General features: G+C 42.1%; 1 protein-coding gene across 2 annotated transcripts in view; it reads right to left on the reverse strand.

The window, feature by feature from the left end:
- The window catches only part of TMTC4 (transmembrane O-mannosyltransferase targeting cadherins 4), a 67,089-nt gene that overhangs the window by 25,301 nt on the left and 24,657 nt on the right, over window positions 1–17,131 (reverse strand). For both annotated transcript variants that reach the window (XM_061626597.1, XM_061626595.1), the window contains 4 exons: window positions 15,399–15,615; window positions 12,200–12,287; window positions 7,213–7,310; window positions 3,695–3,787 (listed from right to left, as the gene is read on the reverse strand). In XM_061626597.1, coding sequence (XP_061482581.1) covers window positions 3,695–3,787; window positions 7,213–7,310; window positions 12,200–12,287; window positions 15,399–15,615 — 496 coding nt within the window. The remainder of the gene's footprint in view (window positions 1–3,694; window positions 3,788–7,212; window positions 7,311–12,199; window positions 12,288–15,398; window positions 15,616–17,131) is intronic.

Consider the following 17,131-nt stretch of genomic DNA (forward strand, 5'->3'; position numbering starts at 1 on the left):
CTCAAATCTAGGGATGTCTCAGGTAAAAAACTGAAAGATCAACAATGGAAACTCTTTTTTATTCCTTTTTAGTATAAACATATAACTACATATTCATAGCTACAAGTGAACAACCATATACCAGAATCCAGATCTTACACAGCCCAGTTACATGGGGGATGTACACTAATACATTTCATGATGTTGCCTACATCACTTCACCTCAGTAAAGGAATATTCTCACCCATGGTGTGTGTGGATCTCAACACCCAGAGCAGATGTTCTTGTCTGTTTTTGGTCAGTGTCAGAGACAACAGACCCCGATCTTCACGGCTGACTGCCTTTTATAGTATTTACTTATCTCCATCTAGGCTTTGCATACTCATGTCCATGCTACACTCTTATTGGTCCCCTTCAGCATGCATCTGAGTTCTAATTCTTCATCCTAAGCCTGTTCCCTATTATTTTAACCTAATTCACTTCTATCAGTCACAAGCACTTAGGCTGGCCGAACACCCGGAATTCTTATCTCCTGTTGATGTTTTACTGAGAACATTTGCCTCAAAGTGAAAATAACACGATCCAAAGGGAAAAAAGGACAGGTTAACTAAAGGCTTGCCTTTCATACTACATTTCCACTACCTTTTATATACTGAATATTAATAACTCCGGATGACCAATATCCATTGGGGAAAATAGAGGCGGCCCATAACAATGTGAACTTCTTCTGTAAATCTTCATATTATTAGTATCCCATATTCTAGTATTACAGACACAAGAGGGAACTGTAGGAACATGGAATAAGTCATCTTGCTGTTCCATCTACTCCACAAAGATTTACAACAAAACATAGGTCCCAATATTCAGCATACTCACTTGGAACTATGTCCCCCTGAAATCATTGGGGATTGCTTCCAAGTAGACATGTTGGCTAAAAATTGAAACCTGGTAGAAATCAATATACTTTAGGATGCATAGTTTTATCAAAGCCTTTGATCAGGCATACTGCATCTCAAAGCAAACTTCTAAACAGAATGTGAAACCGCCTCACACATATGTTTTATTGAGCACGTCAGACACAAGAGTACTCTCACTGCTTTAATCATCCTTAATTTATAAAATTAAGAACTTATCATGGTGACAGCAGTTATTTAAAGTATTGGATAGTCATCACGCCATACCATTTCTTACTCAGTGGCCACATGGTATTGTATTTAGCATTTTACTGCATTTGACAGATGACATGCAACAGTGTTTAACCAGTAAATAAATAAGCTGACACGCTGCAATATTTTGCATTTGACAGCAATTGTATAACAGGAGATCTGGCAGCAGTTCACTGCATTTGACAACTGATAACACCAAAATCAATCAAATTAGACTGCTAACATGTCAAAAGCACACAGGTTTCAGATTTTGAGGGAAAACATCAAATTAAAGCTTTATTTTTTTTCACCAAAGTTTTTTTTTAATTCATGCAGCTATATGGAGGTCATTTATTATTTTGTTTTTAGATGGTTTACTACTTTTCACCCAACAGGACTTTGCAAGGCAGCTCACAATAAAATTAAAATGTCATGTTAAATAAAATGCATAGAAGTGGTTGTATTCTGCCTGATCTGTTGGGCAAGGGGGCTGGGCTGGGGTGCCACATCCCCCAACAAATGGTACAACATGCTGGAATGGGGGAGGGGATGCCACACTCAAACATTATCATGGCAGCACTGCTTTGGCAATGTCTGAGGAATGCCAGTTAGGGACTTCTCGCCCAAGTCAGCTGTGACAAGTTCTATCTTGCTATTTACCTTCCTTCAGAAGTCTTCCTTTGTGTTATCTGTTAAGTTGAACCTTGATTCCTCATTTAAGATCCACAAAGTTGTTGGTAACCTAACAGGCTTATTAACAGGGTTCTAGACAGTTCCCTTGCCTACTGCATGCTCTCTACTGGTCCAAGGGAATGGGGCGAGGTGGAGGGAGCCAGGGTTTTAATTAATGGGGCAAAGCACAGTTAATTCACTGTGCCTAAATATAACACACACTTGTCTTTTAAAAAGATTAACATTTCCCCGCAAAATGGCACACTCTGCATTAAACCATCGTCCATGTATCTAGAACACAAAGGAAATGTTCTAACATTCCAAAAGGATTAATTTGGGGAGTGTGTGTGTAAAGGATATATTGATTTGAAAGTTAAGAAAAATAGCCCTACCTGGCTGCAGGAACTTGTGGAGGCAGAGATACCCAGGGTTAACTTCTGTACCTTGATGCCCAGTCAAGTGTCCCATATGCTTTGTATGTGCTGCCCGATCCCCTCAAGTGGAGGTGGGGGGCATACAGTGACTATATGGACAAAGAGCTTCCCCCCTCGGCTGTAATGAAATATTCAGACCAAATTGCTGGGTTGGGCTGTGTTCTAATCTTAAATTTAAAATCCTTGATTTACTTGAAAGTAAGTTCTGCTGAAATAAACAGGACTCGCTTGCAAGTAATGCAGAGGAGTGGATGCAGAAAGTCCTTTGGTTCAATTCAGGTGGTCAGTGTTTTGTGTTTGATAACACAATACCCTTCTTGAACATTAGGGCGCTGTTATAAAACTCTGCATACACTTTTATGATGGATCATTTCAGGTTCCAAAAACTAGCCTCATCCACCTGCTCAGTTTTAAGGAGGTGATAAAAATGCTTGTTATGCACAGCATGAGACCATGGGCAGTGAAAATGTAACTACTGAGATATCATGAACGTTCACAATCAAGGGGAAGGACCACAGCTCAGTGACAGAACATCTGCTTTGCATGTAAAAGGTCTAGGTTCAATCCCTGGCATCTCCAAGTACTCCTGGGAGCAGTGGCGTACCCTAACGTATTTGACACCTGGAGCAGATCATTTTTTAACACCCCCCTCCTCTATATGCTGAATAGCCCCCTCCCCCCTTAAAGTAAGCCCAGCAATGCAAGGCATGCCATATCCACGCTCTCCCCCAATACACGCTGGGCCCACACTTCCTCCCTCGGCCGTGCACTCTGCTTTCCCAGCCTTGGAAGCTGGCGCGGAGCCTCTATGTGCCACCTCCTGCCCCGTTCAAAAGCCAGCCCGTGGCAGAGAGAGCAAAGCATAGCCTAGCGGGCACGAAGCAAGCTCCCAAGCAACCACAGAGCACCCTGCACCTGTGCTTTGCTTACCTCTGCTGTCGGATCCCCCTGGCTCCTGGAGCTGGGCTCTCCACTCGCTCCTTCCATCGCCATCTTCCCACTGGCAGAACGAGCCCCAACTCTAGGCAGAACAGCACAGAACGGCGCGGAGTCGAGTGGAGCCAAAAGGCAGCCTGCGCAGCAGCCAGTTGCTTAACCCCCTCAGCATGGGCACGGAGCGCCCTCTGAGCCACGGCTTTGCCTGCCTCACTCTCTCTCTCCCTCCCTCCCAGAGCGGGGCGGGTGCTGCGACGCAGGCCGGGAGGTGGAGCCATTGAACCAAAAGCCACTTTGCCTCCCATTGTGTGCTGAAATCAGGAACACTCACATTTTTAAGACAATGCTCTATCATAGTATTTAACCTCTGAACAATCTCATTTACTGGATTACCTATCTTTCATTACCTATCTTTCATGCTGCTGTATGTAAGTTCTAGAACATTATGCTAGTGATGCTAACACTTAAACCTTAACTGTATGAGATTAAAGTGGCACCTCTTTTAACTCTAAAGTTAAATGGAATCACCTCCAGTGACTTGTCTTTGCGTAGTATCTTCAAACCAATGTCCAAAATATTGAGCTTGTTAATCACCACAGCATCAAAAAGAGCATTCAAACCCTAAAAAGACAGGAAATAAAATGAATCAGAGAGAAGGTGAAAGAGGGGTAAGGATGAGAAGGGAGAGATTTCTCCCAATTAAATTTTAGTATATACTGTATTTAAGCTGTACACCTCGATAATTACTCTGAATCTGTGTAGATCTCTTATGGCTCAGTGCAGATGATCACCAAAAAAAACCAGCCTATCCAACCTGTTTTGGATTGCAACTCCCATCAGCTGTGCTGGCTTGAGTTGATCAGAGTTGTAGTCCAAAACATGCACCAAGTTGGAGAAACCGGACCTAAACTATTTTTTAATTTGTATTGTATTTATTTATTATCCAAACAAACCACAATAGATTTCCTTGTAAAGCATGAAGATATTAAACATTAAAATTGAGAATTATTATTATTATTATTATTTAGTCATTACTCTCTGACAGTCAATTAGCAGCTGCAAGGAAGCTGGCCACTTTCTTTGTGACCCAGGGATTCCGGTCAGAAAAGTACTCTAGATAAAATAAGCCAGATCTGCCAGGAGTTTTTGTTAGAATCAGAATAATAAAAAAAGGTAAAACATTGAACTTGGCTAGCATAAAAGCTTTCCTATATTTAGGGATAGTGAAATTTATTCAATAATTTGCAGGTGCAAATGCCACCATATTATCCCTAAAATCTGGGTAAAGTGTGGCCAAACCTAAGCGTTCTTGGAGTTCAGTGTCCCAAATACGCTGCTTAATAACTGCTTTGGCCTTAGGACATCCTAGAGCCAATATAGCATCAGGGGAAAAGCCCAGCCTGTGTAATTTTTCCTGTTAACGTCCTCCTCCATTTTTAAAGTTTAATTAACTAGCTAACTAACAGAATTTGTATACCACTTAAATTATAAAAACCTCTACACGGTCTACATAATTATAACTTAGGTCAGAGATTCCCAAACTATGGTTTGTGGACCACCAGTGGGACCACGGGTTTCACTCAGGTGCCCCACGGCATGTCCATATTAAATATTCATATTGTTTTTAATTGTATTTTTATTGCTTCTTTTTGTAATTTATTGCATTACAAGAACAAAACAACAAGAACAAAAATACAATTAAAAACTGTACAGCACCTAGCACAGTGTATTACAATTGCTACAACAGGCGGAAAAATCATTCAGTGGTCCACTAAGACCAGCAGCAATTTTCAAGTGGTCCATGGGGGAAAAAGCTTGGGAACCACCGATTTAGGTCATTCTGAATGAATGTGCTCTTCCTCCTCCCTGCATAAAGGAGTGAAAGCTTCCCATTTTAGAACAAACCTCAGCTTCGTGTTATATACAAACTTGGGGAACAAATCAGGGCATCAAACCACAGTTTAAATTAACTTTGGTTAAAACATGCCAGTCTCGCCATGTTTGTATGTAGCATGGAAGTGTGGATTGTTCTAAAATAAAAGGGGAAGATTTAGCTCTCCTCCTTTTGTATGAAAACAAGGAATTGGGGGGCAGGGGAAGGAATGCCCAAGTTTCACTGCAAGTCATTCATAGTCACCCAAACCATCCTTTAGGAGATGATGCAGCTGGAGCAATGTCTTCAGTATAACCAATAACTTCCCACTGTCACTGCATGTATGGTTGTGCATCACTACTATGAGAAGCATTCCACACGATGTCTTCCTTGCATGAGAGGCAGAATTAGGGCCTATGTTAAGAGGGCTAATTTGTTAATTCCTTAGAGAAAGGGGAGCACAAGGCAACAGCCACTTGTGCAAATCTTGACCTAGTAGTACATTATCAAGTGTCATTCAGACAGGCTTGGGACATTAGCTTCAGAACTACTGTTTTAGTTTAGTTTATTAAATCTGTGCATAGCCATTGGCTGTTACAGAAGGAACACAGTCATTAAAAAACATCAATAAAATACAAAAAACATTTAGTAGTACTATACACGCATATTTAGTTTAAAAAATTCTATAAACTTAGCGCCTAAGTTAATTGGAAGCTTTAATATGCCTGGCTCTAAGATTCTTTGCCGCCAGAGCAAAATTAGCGGTAGACATCATTATGTAAGGTTGGTCTGCGGATAAAAGAAATACTACTATCTGAGCTTCATTTAGATCTTTATTCTTTTGAATCAGTGGATCCAGAAATCTACAGAACTACTGTAGACAAATCAGAATTCAGTACAGCTGCACTGGAGAAGGCCAAATTTTAAAGCATTTGCAGTTGATGAGAGTACGCCAACCCATTGTCTGGTGAAGGCATTCAGGTGAAGGCATTCAGTGGTGCCCCCCCAGGCTTCATTTTAAAAGGTTTCACTTCAAAAAAATAAGTCTCTAACCCTCCTAGAAAGAAAGGTGTGGAGCAGTTACCTTTCTGCGCTATTTCTGTGAAATGAGCCAGCCTGGCTGCTCCTGCCTGGCAGCGTTATTAGCCAATGAGTGAAGTTAGAGCTGTGAATGATAAGTGAGTTGGTTGGACACTATGCAATAGGGTCCTAAAGAACTATTTTGCCCTCCTTTTCAGTGCACTTTTCCTGCTTCTGTCTTTTTTTCTAGTCCTTGGAATCTCCATTGTTTGTCCTTCCTTTTCCCTAGCAACTAGGATGCATCTTTCCTGTGCTGGATTTGTCTAAGATCAGTTACTGCCTAGACATTATTTTCTGCCAAATACTACTGTGCAATAGATGGGGGTAGATGTTAAAGAATCCTTCTCCCCCCAAAAAGGCAAAAGTGAAAACTTTGCAAAGAGGCTTAGGCATGTTTTCTGCTTTGCAGGAGTTAAAAACCAGGGACTCGTTAACAATTCACTGTATAGTTAACTTACAGTACAGTGGTATACATGTCTACTCAGAAGTATGTCTCCTTGTGTTACATGGGGCTTACTTCCAGGTAAGTGGGTAAAGGATGACAGCTAGACTTTGGTTTAGGGTTGGCACTGGTGAAAAACAGGGTTCTTGTACCTTTAACAGCCGTATGGCAGGCAGAAATTCAACAGGTCAATCCTTATCTAGTATAGAAATACAATTATGGGAAAAACTTTACCATGATTATGCTCTACTTTTGCTTTATGTCACGCCCCCAGGACAGCCATTTTGTGACTGATGGCCTCAGCACCCTCTCAAAATTTGAAATGCGCCCTCTGGTCCAAAAAGGTTGGTGCCCCCTGCAATAGATGTTTTTAAAGCATTTGTTTTTAGATGTTTTAATTGTTTTACGGCTCCTTTTGGAGGAAAGGTGGGATATAAATTTAATTAAGTAATTAATTAATAGGAACCATTGAACAAAATAAGAGGCAAGCTTTCTAAGACTGTTGTTTTATTTATCACTTTTATTTGGGAGGAAACCTAAGCGATACATGATACAAGATACATATCTTGCTATATTAAGAGATTTTATTTAACACTGTACTGCATTTGGCAGCTAAGAAATATAAAAGTTTAACTGATAAAGAAGACTTACCAGTATTGTGATGCCTTGTTCTTTGCACAGCATGGCCAGAGCACCTAGGAGAACACTGAGCAAGACCCAGGCAATAGAATACTGGGTTCCTTCTTTACCTGTCAGTTTTTTAAAAAGGACATAAAGAAAATAAACTTACAACATGCATAAGTATTTGGAGAATTAACATTGGTCCTAGGTGGAAAGCTGTTTTGGAATTCAAGGATATGCTCTTTGTCAATAGGTTTTGGAATGTAGAGAAAATTTGGTTTGCTTTCCTGGTTGAAATTACATTCCATTAGCAAGTTATTGCCTAATATTAATATACAATAAAATCTGTTAGCAAATTTCAGGCTTCTGCAACAGGTTAGAAGAGTACAGTGCAAGCTTTTTAGACAGTAATATTTTGTACATAGATCTAGCAAACAATTCAGAAAGATCCTTCTGAACTAAAATACTGTGATTAAAATTGGCTCCTTCCCCACAACCAAATGAGGATTTTCTAAAGCCTTTTCATAAAATGCTATTTCTCTCTCTCTCTCCCTCTCCATGATAAAACCCTTCCAGTGTCTGACTCAATAATGCTACTAATTTCAAGGTCACAGACACAGAGCCTGTTCTCACTTTGCATTCTGTGCTCAAGTAAGGATACCCATCCAAGTACAAAATCCACAGTTCTCTTCGTAAGTCTGAAAGGAAAACTCATGTAAAATGTCAATACTCAGGGTGAAACTAGACAAAACAATGGAGGTCCATGATTGGACCTCCTATCTTTTAAAATTTATTTTCAAAGCAGACATAGAGCACTGAATTGGATGAGGATCATCACATTGTTGGGTGGCATTTAAATCTTTCCCTTTCTGCTGTATTCTTGGTGTAAACACACTCACCATAAGCTGCTGTTTCCCCTGTTAACCTAAATGTTTATGTGCCTGCATGTCTTTCTGAATAAAGAAAACACTCCCTACATGATGCTCCCAAATCATATTAGGGTAGGGCTCACTGCATGCATGCATGCCCATCCTTACGTACAGCTAATGCAATGTCTAGACCAGACATTGTCAATATTGTCAATATTTTCTGCTCATCCTAAATAGGAACACTTTTACCGCGTGAAGCACAAGAAGTAACTGCATTCTCTTCTCTTTCAGAACTAAGATACTCCAGCAAGAAACATCCATCCATCCTAAATAAGTACATTGATGTTCAAGGCTTGAAAATAGAGGCTTTTGCATTTTTTTAAAAAATCCTTATGCATGCACATTCTTCATTATGAGCCCCAACATGGGCATTTTGTAAATGTATAAAAACAGAATATACATGCCATCAGAGCCAAATAATCCATTTAACTTTTTATTCTCAATCAATTAGCTTTGAAAATGTAAAGTAATGAGCAAGTGCCAGCTACCAGTCCAGTTGCACGCATGCCAAATGTGCTAATCAGGGTAACGAAGCACACTCCCTACAACTACGCTGCTTCTCCCACCACAATCTCCTGTCAGAGAATAGAACTCATTCCTGGTTGGCACCTGAATCGAGTTTAAACTGGTACACCATATTGTGGGAAGGCACTCTGCCACCCTCACCAGATGGTCACAAGTCTAACGTATGCCAAAGACTTGCGGAAAGCATTCGGTTCTTGTTCCAAATCACTAAATGCCCACAAGTGTTTGTCATTTTAACTAAGAGAATCTAGTTTGTAGAACTAGATTAAATTCATACTGCGAGGCCATGCAACTTGTACATTCGTTTTATGCTCCAATGAAGTCATCATGGGACTGAGGTCTATTTGGGTTGAAGACTTGGCTGAACATCTACATCTAAAGCCTTTTTGCTACGTTGAATCCACAATTTCTCCAGCAATTAATAGAGAGCTTTGATTTTAAAGGTTAATACATGAGCAGAGATGGCTCTCAATTTATACCCTAGCACTATCCAGTATATGACCCAAGTTGTAAGCACTGCTGAAGCAGTGACCACAGCACTGCCAAAGTCAGTGTTATATAAATAGAAGTGGGACTTGCAACCGTGTATCCCAGAGGTGGGGAAAGTTTTTCAGGCTCAGGGCCACACTGCCTCACAGCAAAACATCCAGGGGACACATGCCAATGGCGGGTAGGGACCAGGGGTAAAAGAGGGCAGAGCAACAGGCATGACTATGTATAGGCTAAATTTCAACCGTACACAACTTAAAGATTTTTTTTTACGTACACACCACGCATGTCTCTTCATTCTCTATTCAGGTAAGCAAGAGGTGTTACCACAGTTCAAGGATGAAGTCCAGAATGGCAAAAGCACATGGGGGAGGGGCATGAAGTAGGGCTGGTGAGGGGCAGGACGAGTCCCGACAGCCTGTTCGAACCCCTGTTTCTCGTTTAAGGCTACTTCACACAGAGAGAAGATATCTACGTGAAGTAGGACTCACATAGAGGACCCTTTTATACCAACAGATGGCTTTAAATGAGGATTAGCCAAATTCAGGGAATATAAGGATATCAGCAGCTACTAATCATGATTGCTATATACTACCTCCAGGATATCAGTTGTTGGGGAACAAGCATGCCTTGCTTGTAAGCTTCCCAGATGCATCTGGCCAGTCCCTGTGGGAAACAGGATGCTGGACTAGATGGGCCTTTGATCTCATCTCGCACGGCTCTTAGGATGCAAGCCGTCACACATTTTACACCATCAGTTTTTAAAAAAAATGTTTGTTCTGCCTTTCAACCTACACAGAAGTCCCTAAGGAGGCTTACAACACAATATAAATTCACTAATAGACAAAAATCCTTGTGGTTTAAGAAGGTACCTATTGATAATAAAAATTATTGTAAAAAAAAAAAAAAAAGAAGGTACCTATTGATATAGGTGGGTACCTATAACAAACAGATATTTCTATCAAACTTTAAAAAGCAGGGAAATTGGGCAGCTATAGTGAATGCACTAGGGGAGCAGGAGACCTGACCTCCTCTCTGAGATATTGTACTGCCTACAAATTTGTAAAAATGCAAACACAATTTGGGTTTCTCTTTCACAGTCCAATCCACTTCTTGTGTAGCTTAGGAGAATTTGGTAACATGAGCCTCTGAGCAAGGAGGAGATTGGAAGTGGAGGATGGGGAGGGAGGGAGGGAGGGACAAAGGAAGGGGGAGGGAAGTGGGAAGAGGGAGGGAGGAGAGGGGAGGGTGGGTTTGATCATTTCAATACTTTTTGAGTTCAATGGGATTTATTTCTTTACAATCATGTTTAGGATAGGTGAAACTGACCTGGGGCAGGGGCAGGGAAAGGAGGTGAAGATTGGGTAGGTGGGCACTGGGCAGAGGGGAAGCCCCTTTCCTTTCCAAAAGGAAAACATTGTGAACAGTATCATTGCTTTTCATCATTTCCCCCACCTTTTTATTCTACAGCAGTCACATGTAGCCTCCAGGGCTGTGGAGTTGGTACGCCAGACCTTCGACTCCGACTCCAACTCCTCTATTTTTCTACTGTCCGACTCCGACTCCAACTCCAACTCCTTCATGAATGGCAAATGTATATTAACTAGTAATAACACATTTACTGTAGCAAAATGGTACCACAAGGCATTTCATTACCACCACGTGAATCCAGAGCTTGGAAAAGTTACTTTTTTGAACTACGACTCCCACGAGCCCAATCCCTGGGGCTGATGGGAGTTGTAGTTTTAAAAAGTAACTTTTCCAAGCTCTGGATTCACTTGGTGGTGATGAAATGCCTTGTGCTACCATTTTGCTACAGTAAATTTGTTATTACTAGTTAATATACATTTGCTATTTATGAAGAAGTCGGAGTCGGTACATTTCTACCAACTCCGACTCCACCCCAAATTGCTCCCGACTCTGACTCCGACTCCGACTCCACAGCCCTGGTAGCCTCCCACCCAAATTTAAACCAAAGCTGTCACTGGCCACATTCACACCAGGCCTTTATTTCACTTTAGATAGTCATGGCTTCTCCCAAAGAATTCTGGGAAGTGTAATTAGTGAAGGGTGCTGAGTGTTGCTAGGAAATGCCCTGTTTCCCTCACAGACCTTCAGTTAGAGTGGCTGACTGTTAAACTACTCTGGCCGCTGGAGCTCTGTCAGGGGAATAGGAGTCTCCTCTCAGCACCCCTCATAAATGACGCTTCCACATATTCTTTAGGGGAAGCCATGACTGTCTCAAGTGAAATAAAGGTCTGGTGTGGGTGTGGCCCCCTGATTAGCCAAGCCCAGCAGCTGAGAGTCTGGCTTTTAGAACATTGACCACTGGTTCTTACTGAGCATGCCCAGGCTTATCATTGACTTCAATGCTAAATTTCTTAAATTAATTAAAAATCAGCTAGGCATTTTTTAAACTTTTAAACTGCAGAAGGTCAGAGTATGGGGCAAGGTCAGTAATAGGATTACAGGTACTCTGTGAACATGGCTGATTTTTAATGAATTTCAACAAATTATTAGAACTCTGACAGAAAAAAATCCACTTTGAACTCTCAATTCTCTCTGATTGTTTTGTGTATTGCCATGAAAATTTAGAGGGTTGTTAACCAAGCATTTCTGAATTCAGGACTATAAATTTTGTAAGGTTTTGTTTTGAAATGAGCTTACGGGAAGCATGACAATGGCATGGGGGGTCATTTCAATTTAACATTGCAGAATGCAAAAAATCCACACTGGCTATAGTATACAGCCATAATAAGTACACATGCACATGGTCCATAAATGTCATATATGTATGCACAATACCCCCAGTTACAGAAGGGGTAGAAAGGTCATGGAAAAAATATGGGTTATTACACATGCAGATGCAGATGCGTACATTTAATTCATATGCTAATTCCTATGTGTTGTGACAAGAGAGAGAGGTGAGTGAGGACAAGATCTGGGAGCACTCTGACCCCAGAGAGGAAACAGTTCCCCCACCCCTTCCAGCACCATATATTAGGTACTCATTTTCATGTCCATGATTGAACGGACAGATCTATTCAGAAACTGATAAGTGTGCAAGTACTTACTTTCTCTAAATGCCTTGCAGTAGCCAAGGAAAGACAACAAAAAGAACAAGGCGCACAACAGGTCTGCTCTGCCAACAATCCCTGCAATCTTGAGAAAGAAAAGGGATTTAATCACCAAAACAGAAGTTTCCCCTCAACTGAAGTAGCATGGAAGGGTAATTGCTTTTTCAAACCACTGCATCAACATCACCAGGGATTTGTGAACTGTGGGCACAATACAGCCAAAGTGAAGCATGCTGAAGTCCCCTTAATCTCAATAGGAGAGAATTAACCAAAGGATTCACCCGCTCTTGTTGAAACCAAAGAGCCTTAAGAGCACTTAACTTCATCTGGATTGTACCCATTCCCTTAAGTAGTAGCCCTCTCCTGCACTAGAAGTCCAAATGGAGAGCTCCTGCACATATGAAGAGCCCTTGAATAAGGTGATTACTTGTTAGGCAAGTTCCAGATATGTGAATCTGAATGCGGGAACGCAGGATAGGAGAGGCCCTTTACTGACCTCCCCCCCGGCTGGAAAATGTTGGGGAGGATGACCCAACCCCCCTAGTCCTCCCAAAACTGGCTTCAGCAATGAGCAGCACATATCCCTGCTTAGGGCTAATGCTTTCACCCCACCTCTTGCAAATACTGCCAGTGGCACAAGGAAGTGACTGCGATGGCTAACTGCGTTCAGCCAACACAAGGATCCACGAATCTGTCACCTTGGGATAAAAGGGCATCTGTTATCTTTTTTTCTTCAGGGAGTACGAAGAATGAATTGGGTTCAGAGAAGAATTGGGCTCTCATTTGGGTCCTGTGACATTCCCTCTCTGAGCCCAAAACCTCTCTTCCCCTGCCAATGGTTGCCTTGGGAATGAAGGGTCCTGAACCTTCCCCTCTCTACGAAGTGACCATGGAGGTCCACCAGGGTTTCCGACACTCACCGTGGGGACAAAGGGGGCTTGGGGAAGAGGAGAACAATAGCTACAGACAGGCGTGGGGGGAAATGGGCAAAATGGTGGAAAGGTGTTCTTACAGACATTTCCACACTCCCCAAAATGTGTGGGGGCCTTTTGCAACAAAAGTTTTTGCAACTTTTACAACAAAGATCAATCATCACAAAAGTGCTTTATACAGCTTTGCCCCATCACTCAGTAAATGGGTATTTTAAAGACATATCTCCTCAGCCCAAGTCAGACATATTATCTACTGAATCAAACTCAAGAATGACTGAGAAGTGACATTTAGAATTAAGATGCTATAAACATCAAGGGTTTCTACAACTATTTACATATGAAAAGTTTTAGATCCCTTGTGTTTATATCTAGCAGCACAAAAGAAACTGGAATACCCCTCTGGAAACAGATTATTTCTAATAATGTCAAAACATGCCATTTACATTGAAAACCAAGACTGTTGCTATTTCAAAAACTGGCTTTTCATCATCTCCAGCTTTTGCATGCTGGAGATGTCTGCTAATGTGACACTCTAATATTATTGTAGCACAATAGCTGCTATTAAATGCATTTGGTGTAAAAAATTGTTTTTATCAAATTATTGCTAATTTTCTCTAGAGATTGTCTTGCTCTTATATAATTAATAATTCACAAAGTGAATTCATTATTTTATTTGGCAGAGTCTAGATGCTATTAGCCAACTCCCATCAGCCCCAGCCAACATGGCCAATGGTCATGGACCTTGGGTATTATCATCCAGCAACATCTGGATGGCACCACACTGGCAATCCCTGCTATAACCTTGCTGAAATTAAGCAGGTGGTGACTTGGTCAGTAAGCTGGATGGGAGACCACTGGAAGCTCCATATAACAGCAGGAGAGACAAATATAAAAAGAACAGACCTACAAAACACAGAAGCTTCATTTTCTACAAGTCTAAACCTTCAATGATGGTAGGCTAAATCATCAACCTCCTTTGATCAGGGTTACCTTCAGATGGTACAAGCCTCATTTAGTCATTGATGAGGCACCACAACACAGCCATATTATTTTTGAAATGGCAGCCACTGGCATGACCAGATCACATGTTAAGAGTCCCCCCTTCAGTGCCGCACATCTCTGAGGGCCGCCACCATTGCTGGCATGGAGATTTATCACACAATCTAGCCAATCCACATGGCTGTCCTTTTCAAATGTTATAACTGCAAGGTGGAGCCCACACCATGCAGTTAGCACTGTTTCATTTCATGTCTTGAAACTTGTTACCATTGCTAGGTTGTTGGCGTTACAAGATCACCCAGCTGAATTTTAAATGGTTGGGATCAGAACATTTGATTAAGGCTACTGAAATGGTTATCTCTTTACATGATAAGGAAACAGGTACACATCCCTCCCCTTCACCATGCAGGCAGACACTCAACATGGATTCATAGAATCACAGAATAATAGATTTGGAAGGGGCCTCTAAGGCCATTGAGTCCAACTTCCTGCTCAATGCAGGATTCTCCTTCAAAAAATTCCCTTTAAAAGGGGGAAGGAGATCACATTAATCAGGTGTGCCTAAACAGAGATCACACTGATCAGGCTTACATTTACACAGTTCTCACCAGGGAGTGCCAAGCTCTCACATTATATTATGGATATAGGGAAAAAGAATAGAAATATAGATTCCTCCACCAAGTGAAGAGGATCACCATCTCAACTAAGTGTACAAACCACTTCTGATGTCTTTGTGTCAGGAAAGACAATGGGTTGTGGCTTTGAATGAGTTGAAAGCATTTCTGATTGTGTGAGGCAGCGCATCAGATTTTTGCCCTTCCCCCCACCTATTCTGGCCCCCTGTGCCATATCCCATCCTATTCCAGAGGGTCCCCCAACCTTCAAGAGCAACTTTTCAGGAAACGTGGGGGGGGGCAGGAACTGGATAGCAGGGATTGGTGAATATCGAGTTTATGCAAACAGAAGCACTTCTCACTAGTGCAAAGCCATCACTGGATACAGCCCAGTTGATCACTTAGGTTCTTAATGCACCTCAATTCTGGACTTTCCTCCAATAGTTTGATTTGTTCTGCCTTGAATAATAATAAAAACAAATCATTCTAACTGGCTGTCTATGTCTTTTGCAAGCAAGATCTTCTCTGAAGGATTAGTAATTTGCAAGAAAATTGTTAAATCAATACAAAGCACATGCAAAGTTACACAAGTATATCAGCAGTGTGTGTGTGCGTGTAAACTTCTTAATACTTGAATTATTAAGTACTTACACATTCAGTGTGCACTGGATGCACAGCAAACAGCAAAGCAGCTAGCAGCGATGATTTGGGGACAAAGTTTAGTCTTCTTCCTTTATTGGTGTACTGAAGCCCACCCAGTAATATTGAGAAGACATCAACAATTAAGACAGAGATGGCACAATGGAGTATTATATTGATGACATGAAAGCCCAATGGGTAGAAGCCTCCAGCTAAAAGGTAATTAATCCTATACAAGGGGGGGAAACATCAAAGTTAGAAATTACGACAAATGAATGGATTAAATGCACAAAGATTTTAAACATTTCTTGAAGGCTGCTTTGAATGTATTCACAAAGACAGCAGTGACTACTAAATATTAACTACATGCTATTGATACATAAGCAGCAGAAATGGAAGAAATAAACCAAAGACAGCAGAAGGGGCTTTCCAGTGGGGCAGCGCCAAAATGCTAGCTTCTTGGCAAGGGTGTCGTTGCTGCTTACCAGGAGGGACAAGCGGAGGGGAGAAGTCAGCATGGTGTGGGCACCTCAGTGGGACCATTGGATTGGCTCTGCTGATGCACCTGCACTGGACTGACCTCCCTGCTGCCTCATCCCTCTGCCTTCTGGTAGGCAGCAGGGGCACATCTGCTGGGAAGCTAACTTTTGGCTCTGGCTCACCAGACAAGGCTCTTCTGGTAAAGGGGGAACACACATGCAGGCATCTTAACATTGGGCCTAGCAACCAGCACAGGTTGCCGAAGGGAGCAGGAAACAGACTTCCTCCACCCCTCATGTGCTCTTCTCTTTTGCTTTCAATCATTTCTTTTCAGTCCATTTTCTACTTCCTTTTTCTTCTTGCTCAGCCCCTTCTCTTTTTATGCACTCTTTTCCCCCCCTCCTCTCCACACAAAGTTTGGGAACTACTGCACTAGTGCAAACAGGAACTCTCCTCTCATTGGCACACACAGATTCCCCTCTCCAAGATGTCTCCTAGAAAATATGGTTATGACTTGTTCTGAGCCAGAACAAGATCTGGTTCCAAGGTCACCGTTCCAGAACGTTTTTCACTGCTAGAATGTATAAATAGTAGGAAGAAGCCATGAGGATATGACGAGCTCCTTTCCCTCAGCACTGAATAATCACAACCAGAAACCAGTTAATGAGAGGAAGGACTCTGACTTTCGGGTAGACTTAAGGGAAAAGGGCATGGCTCAGTGGTAGAGCACTTGCTCCGTATACAAAAGAAGGCCCAGGTTCAATTCCAGGCATCTCCAGTCAGGGCTGGGAAAGACTCCTATCTGAAACCCTAGAGAGCCACTGCCAGTCAGTGTGAGCAATGAGGTAATCTTGAGCTAAAGGTAAAGTGTCCCCGCACTTATAGTGCAGAGTCGTTTCCGACTCTTAGGGTGACGTCTTGCAATGTTTACTAGGCAGACCGTATATATGGGGTGGGATTGCCAGTTCCTACCCCGGTCTTTCTTTACCCCCCAGCATATGCCGGGTACTCATTTTACCAACCACGGATGGATGGAAGGCTGAGTGGACCTCGACCTCTTTTACCGGAGATTCGGCTTCCTCCTTCCGTTGGAATCGAACTCCGGCCGTGAGCAGAGCTTCGGCTGCGTTACCGCCGCTTACCACTCTGCGCCACGGAGCTAGATGGACCAATTGTGTGGCTCGCCGTGAGGCAGCTTTCCGCGTTCCCAGCAATGAACTTCTTGTAACAAAGGTCAGGAGAGAGAAGAGGAAGAGACTGAAAGC

The sequence above is a fragment of the Rhineura floridana genome, chromosome 5 (assembly GCF_030035675.1).
Source record: "Rhineura floridana isolate rRhiFlo1 chromosome 5, rRhiFlo1.hap2, whole genome shotgun sequence".
Taxonomy (NCBI): domain Eukaryota; kingdom Metazoa; phylum Chordata; class Lepidosauria; order Squamata; family Rhineuridae; genus Rhineura; species Rhineura floridana.